This window comes from Mus pahari, chromosome 7 (assembly GCF_900095145.1).
Source record: "Mus pahari chromosome 7, PAHARI_EIJ_v1.1, whole genome shotgun sequence".
NCBI lineage: Eukaryota > Metazoa > Chordata > Mammalia > Rodentia > Muridae > Mus > Mus pahari.
The window spans coordinates 107,676,735-107,684,539 of NC_034596.1; the positions used below are offsets into that span (position 1 = coordinate 107,676,735).

The window sequence follows — 7,805 nt, forward strand, 5'->3', positions numbered from 1 at the left end:
TTCAGCAACAATAAAAAATCTCTTAGATTTGAAGGATATCCATTTCATAATATATTGCAACATTATATCCTTTTTCTTTTATTAAACAATAACATGTCAGTAAAGAACTGGTCAAACTATAGTCTACTCTAATCTATTCTATGGGGATTCCAAATCAGCATCAATTGGAGATGCCCTTTTGCAAAGTTGACAAATACCATATAGAACTCTGAGGAGGAGGAGGAGGAGGAGGAGGAGGAGGCAGACATAGGAACACTCAGAATGACTATTNACTCTAATCTATTCTATGGGGATTCCAAATCAGCAAGAAGAAGAAGAAGAAGAAGAAGAAGAAGAAGAAGAAGAAGAAGAAGAAGGAGGAGGAGGAGGAGGAGGAGGAGGAGGCAGACATAGGAACACTCAGAATGACTATTTCTAAGCAAATCTTCATGATAATATTGTCTGTAATCTCATTCCCAGGCAGCTTCCTGCACTTTATGGTTTCTGACACTCTCAGGATGTGGTCACAACACTGTGTCTAGCACAGAAATAGACAGCAGTGTCCTCAGATGTCAGGCTGCTCAGCTGCATGTAGGCTGTGCTGGAGGATGTGTCTGCAGTCAGTGTGGCCTTGCCCTGGAACTTAGGAGCATATTCAGCAACACCATCCTCAGGATCAATATCTCCAATCCACTCCAGGCCCTGTCCAGGCCTCTGCTTCACCCAGTTCATGTAGTAGTCTGTAAATGTGTAGCCAGAAGCCTTGCAGGACAACTTCACTGAGGCCCCAGGCCTCACAAGCTCTGCCCCAGACTGCTGCAGCTGGACCTCTGAATCGACCCCTGTAGAGAGAAAGGTAAAGTGATTGTCACTGTCACAGAGTGTATGGACCCTCAAGTTTGGGACTTGGGAGTCCCTTACCTATAGCTACTGCCATCAGGAAGATGACCCAGCTGGATTTCATTGTAAGGACCTTGAGATTCAGTGAATGTAGAGAAAACAGTGCTCATATGATGTTTGGTGTGGATATCCCTGTATTTATCATCACAGTCTCATATGATTTGCATATTCATGAAGCATGGCTTTTCTTACATAAGGACATTCCAGCTGGAGAAGCAGAAACTAGAGTGCTCCTGAGTCAGTCAACAGGATACCTGGGTCCAAAATCCTAACTCTGTCAGAGGAACTTTCTTTGAGACATGTGCAGACCATTTAGATGTAATATCAAAGCCCAATATCTCAATTTTAAAATAGAATCCTAACCTGAGACACTCACTTGTCTTAGTGAAAAAATTGTTGGTAGTAGCAATGAGGATAATGGTTACTGGAAATTAAAAAAAAAAAAGCAACTCATTTATGAGAGTTTGCAGTCTTATCTCATATACATTTAAATAATAATGGCCTTTCCACAGGGTTGCATACTAAAATATCACACAAATGACAGAAAGTGAACATGCCTCAGAAATATTTGCTTGCAAATGGTTATTTATTCATCATTTTATTTAAGAACTAAATTATTGAACCAAGCATGTGTGTCAACAAATGAATAAAAAATTATGCTGTATGTATAACACAATAGAATTTGTTCTTATATAAAGAATGAGGATAATTTTCTTAAGCAATTTAGACCTTTTCAGAATCATAGACACTGTACGAGTCTCTCATTGTGGACCTTAGATATTTTACAGTGAGAGAAAATTATATATGCTAATATGTAATGAAATGGAAGTGAAATTGTCTACTTCAAGTAAATGGTCAAATGGGAAGAATAGAAACAAGGAAAGGATATGTTGTTGTAATGGAGGAAATATGACCAGTGCACAATGTGCATTTTAGTATAAATTCTAAACCTTTATAAAGTTCTGAGTTTTATTTTTAAAAAAATATTTCTTCCCTTGCAATTTTCATTCTTGACTAGAATTTCCCCCTCCCCAACTTCTGATCTTCTCTTTCTTATTTGGTATTATTACAAATATTGTTATTTGTACATGCATACACATATATGGGTAGACATATACCCATATATGTTATTGCATTTAGTGTTGCAAATACTTGATTACAGTGCTGAGCACTTGACATCAGGTACTTGAAAGTGTTTATAACATAATGTGATTATGAGCCTACATACAAACATACAGGCCACTCAACTCATTCACAAGAAAACAAAAACAAAACAGACAAATATTTCAAACAACACTTCTGTATTTTCAAAGATATTTAAATAAAATTCCAATTTTTAAACTATTGCCAAAATGTAAATTAAATACCTAAAGGTATGTTCATCACAAATCTTTGGCTAAGTGGTCAGAAAAGGGAGATGTTCAGAGATGGTGAGAATGCAAAGCTAAGAACAAATTGTTGGTTGGGTATAGATAAGAATTATCATATTTTTATGCATATTCTACAACAAACAATATTAGCATCATAATATCACCTCCAAAACAACTAGTGGGCTATGTTTAAGAGACAGAAAGTTAACAAGTTTGGAGATGAGATCGAAGGAAGGACCAACCAGAGACTGCCCCACCCAGGGATCTATACCATAATCAGCCACCAAACGCAGACACTATTCCATATGCCAGCAAGGTTTTGCTGACATGACCCTGATATAGCTATCTCTTGTGAGGCTATGCCAGTGCATTGCAAATACAAAAGTAGATGCTCACAATCATCTATTGGATGGAACACAGGGTCCCCAATGGAGGAGCTAGAGAAAGTACCCAAGGAGTTAAAGGGGTCTGTAACCCTATAGGAGGAACAGCAATATGAACTAACCAGTATCCCCTGAGCTCATGTCTTTAGTTGCATATGTAGCAGAAGATGGCCTAGTCGACCATCATTGGGAAGAGAGGCTCTTGGTCTTGCAAAGAATATATGCCCTAGTACAGGGGAATGCCAGGGCCAGGAAGCTGTAGTGGGTGGGTTGGGGAGCAGGGTGCGGGGAGGTTATAGAGGACTTTCAGGACAGCATTTGAAATGCAAATGAAGAAAATATCTAATAAAAAATTGTTTTAAAAAAGAGACAGAAAGTTGAAACAAATAGACAAAACTTCTGTAATAAGCAACACTTCTGTATTTTCAAAGACATTTAAATAAGATTTCAATTTTTAAATCATCACCAAAAATGTAAATTAAATACCCAAGGGAATGTTCATCATAAATCTTGAGTTAACCTGTCAGAAAATAGAGATGTTCAGAGATGGTGAGGGTGCAAAGATAAAGACATTTTAGTGGGTGAGTATAGATAAGAATGATCACATTGTTGTGCAAACTTTTCAGTGACCAAAATTAACATCATATCATCTCTCAAACAACTAGTAGGATATGTTTAAGAGCCAGTAACTTGTGTCACTGAGATGTCTAAGCCACTAGATACAACCACTGAAGGATTATTCACAGGAGTTAAGATAAGAAATTTACCTCATTATGAAGCTGGGTTGTGGGAATATAAGATTTAGTGAGATTCAAAAGTATAACTTTTGAATATGATAAAAAAAACACACTGTGTACACATATACAATGATCAAAGATGCAATAAAAAGGTTCAGAAATTAATCACAATATTTGTGAAGGAAAGAATGTATAAAGAAAATGAATATTTATCAACAGACTGTTAAATGGTCTTGCAGTGAAGAAAATGCCGCCTTGTGGGATAACATGAATGGCCATGAATATGCTACCCTAAGTGAGAAAACCCAGGGACATGAAGAGAAATGTTACCTGAACTGCCTGCGTTACATGTAGTATGAAAAGATGGAATTCAGCCATGGAGAGTCTGTTCAGATCCTTCGAGTCTGAGTTCGAAAAGGGAGGCAATAGCAAAAGAGCACATCCCAGACATACAGTACAGACTATATAGGTGGCTTGCACATCCCAGACGTACAGTACAGACAATATAGGTGGCTTGCACATCCCAGACGTACAGTACAGACTACATAGGTGGCTTGCACATCCCAGACGTACAGTACAGACTACATAGGTGGCTTGCACNATAGGTGGCTTGCACATCCCAGACGTACAGTACAGACTACATAGGTGGCTTGCACATCCCAGACGTACAGTACAGACTACATAGGTGGCTTGCACATCTCAGACGTACAGTACAGACTATATAGGTGGCTTGCACATCCCAGACGTACAGTACAGACTATATAGCTGGCTTGCACATCCCAGACATACAGTACAGACTATATAGGTGGCTTGCACATCCCAGACGTACAGTACAGACTATATAGGTGTCTTGCACATCCCAGACGTACAGTATAGACTATATAGGTGGCTTGCACATCCCAGATGTACAGTACAGACTATATAGGTGGCTTGCACATCTCAGATGTACAGTACAGACTACATAGGTGGCTTGCACATCCCGGACGTACAGTACAGACTATATAGGTGGCTTTTATACTTCAAAATTATTTAATGAGTATACATTAAATATTTGAATCAGAAAAAAATATATCAGTCAGCTTGTTAATTGCTTGGTCTTCTGTTTCCATATTATATTCATAAATTAATTATCAGATAATTACTTCGATATACAAAATTGCTATTTGCCAATATTTGATGTTGAAAATCAAATGTCAAACACTGATGATAGTGTGGAAATATATTGCTGATTTCTACTGTATATTCTCCTGATTATATGTCAATATGATACATGAATATAATTACTGAATTTATCATATTGGGACCTGCATGCATAAATGTTTCATTTCTTACATACCCACTTTCACTTTCACGTTCGTTCTCCCACTTAGAAAGAAAAACTGAAACAGAAACAAAACAAATACAAAAGAATTGCATGAAGTCCATGTTTTGTTGTCAAACTACCCCTGATCATGGGGCCTTCTGTGAAGTGTTGATATACACCCAGTGTCACTACAATGTAGAAATCTGACATACAAGCATGATTGGGTTCATTGTTAAGATTGTTAACTTGTGTCCAATTTTCCTCATCCATGATTGGGTTTTGTCTGGTCTTAGATTCTATATGTATTGCTCATGAAGTCAAAGCATCTGTGAGTTCATATGTGAATCTTCCATGCTATTTCTGTAAAACACTGTTTCCTTGAAAATCCTCTGGTTCTTACAATCATTCTACATACTTTTCTGCATTGATCCCTGAACACTGAGGGCAGGGATGTGACAAAGACATCCAATTTAGGGATGAACCTGACAAAGACTCTCACTCTGTCCTGGTCATCCATTTGTGGGTTTAATGTTGCTGTTTTTAAACATAATACAGATACTGAAGCAGAACTCTTCCAGTCTGTAAGCACAACATAGCAGCAGTAATAGTGTCAGGACTTGAAGCCTCCCCTTAAGATAGTTCCCAAGTTGGGCCAGTCACTGAACCACATTTCACTTAGTCTCAACCTTCAACCTGAATGAGCTCCAGGTTCCAGCATTGTAGAGAAACCAGATGATCTTGGGATGTCACCAGAGAACAGTGTTAATCTCATTCTTGGGAAAGAGACCAAAGCTGATAAAGCTTGAGGTCCGTCCACTCTTTATACACAGGAAGAAACTGAATAGGAACAATGATATTACCATTAGAAACTTAATTTTTATTGAATTCAATCCGCACAGAGCAACATTTCTCACCATCAGCTCAAGGTCCCCTGTACTAACAAGCATGAAAGCTAAGATGGTTCAATATGCAATTCGGGAAACATGGAGGCAGAAGAGAAGCAACACCGGAGTTCAAAATTGCTGCAATTTAAACCTGACATATGAGAGAAAACAGGAGTATGTGAGTGTTTCAGCAACTGATACCCGAAACGGAATCAACTTGACCAGCAACTAATCTCTAACTCAGGAACTTAGGGAATGACCACATCGCAAACTTTACGCCATGAAAAAGTGAATAGATAAATGAGTGGGAGTACCTGTTCCACACATCTGTAATTAATACACTATATTGGAAGACATGAGAGCAGTTAAAGTAGAATCAGATAGCGTAAAAACCTTTTAAAAATAAAGTCAGCTGGGTGTGGTGGCACACGCCTTTAATCCCAGAACTTGGGAGGCAGAGGCAAGCAGATTTTTGAGTTCAAGGCCAGCCCCGATCTACAAAGTGAGTTCCAGGACAGCCAGGGCTACACAGAGAAACCCTGTGTCTAAACAGCAACAACAACAACAACAACAACAAAATAAAGTCAATAAGTGAAAGGAATAAATAAGGAATCCTTAAATGATTCATTAAAGAAAATGTATTATAGCAGTCTAAATTAAGTTTTGGCAGAAAAGGAAATAAAAAACAATAAAATTGAAATACACACCAAGATGCTTCATTTTAATGCAAGTATGCAAGTTTTACCACAGTGAAGGCTTCTGGAAGCACTGTGAAACAACAGGTAAAAGAGTTTGTCAGATCAACTGGATGAAAGTATAAAAGGTCCAATATGTAAAATTCCAAATAAAATACCATTCAAGTATAAACAAGAAGAGTTAAGTATTACAAAAAATGTTATACAGTGAAAATGCAGATGAATCAGAGATTTTAATGTTCATACTAATTTATGTTAAAGATAACATCAGTGGGGAAGACAATTATGAACTGAAATGCATTACTACACAGGATTCAGAAAACTGCATCCTAAAAGAATAAAGCTTTTTACAATTGTTCTTAAACAAGAGAGAATTCAGCTACCTTAAGACCTTTGGGGAATTTGCAGTGTTCACAGATAAGAGACAGTCAGGCAGAGATTACTAAGAAGACCACTAATTAGAATATGTTATTTAACATTAATGGCTTCTGATGTGTAGAATCAAATCCATTTGCAATAGAATACTGGGGTATTAAGTTCACTCTCTGTAGGGAGTTGTTCTGGATCTTGACCAGAAGATGGAAAATTGAAGAGACCTATTAAATTCCAATAAAGTCTGGAGTATATTGAAGACAGACACAGTGACCCACAGTGACAGACACAGTGACCCATACACAAACACACACACACACACACACAAACACACGCACACACAGATTCGTGTGTGTGTATGTGTGCATAGTGTGTGTGTGTGTGTGTATATATATATATATATATATATATATATATATATATATATATGCTCCTATACATATGTGTGGGGGTGTGTATGTATTCCATGTTCCATGTGCATTTATTTAGATGGAAGGATGGGAACACAAGGGGAAACTTGGAGATTAGTGGGATAGGAAGTTTTTTTTTAATACTTCTTCAAGAATAAAATTATTCATTAAATATTTTGTAGAAGATGAGGTTAACAATGATGCTAGAAGCTTTTATGAAACCAATTCCTAGAAAAGATATTGGAAACAAAATTAAGAATACTAACACTTTCAGATGTAAAATGATCATTTGGACTTAAAGTCCATTCAATATGAGGGAAATAATGCCTTGTACTGGAAACTGAGCAAATACCAAAGGTTTATCAAATCATACATCTTGGAGGAAAATTTATGCCTGCCACATTACCAAATAGCATAATCTATAAATACATTCTAAGTATTTATCCTTATACTCACATGTATATTTTGCTATCTCCTATCATAGAGGAAACTTCTAAGGGCAATACCTTGAGACCATTACTGTAGGCCATAACATAAAAAATGCAGAGTTGTGAATTCTAAACCTTAGTTATAGGATTGCAGGCAACATAAGAGCTGGAAGCTCTTTAACTGAATTTATATAATTTATTTTAGAATGTATATTTATATAAATATTACATTAATTATATATATATTTATATAATCTGTTTATAAAATAGTCTAGGGAGAAGAGTACACTGTTATGTTTTCCAGTACCAAAAAACACAAAAATTATAATAATCATTAGTCATAT

General features: G+C 36.8%; 1 gene segment (V, D, J or C); it reads right to left on the minus strand.

Annotated features, from left to right (window-relative positions):
• Positions 1–492: 492 nt before the first annotated feature.
• Positions 493–943, minus strand: LOC110324168. The segment is given in 2 exon segments: positions 493–821; positions 901–943. Coding segments are annotated over 2 exon segments (372 nt in total).
• Between the last annotated feature and the right edge of the window lie 6,862 nt (positions 944–7,805).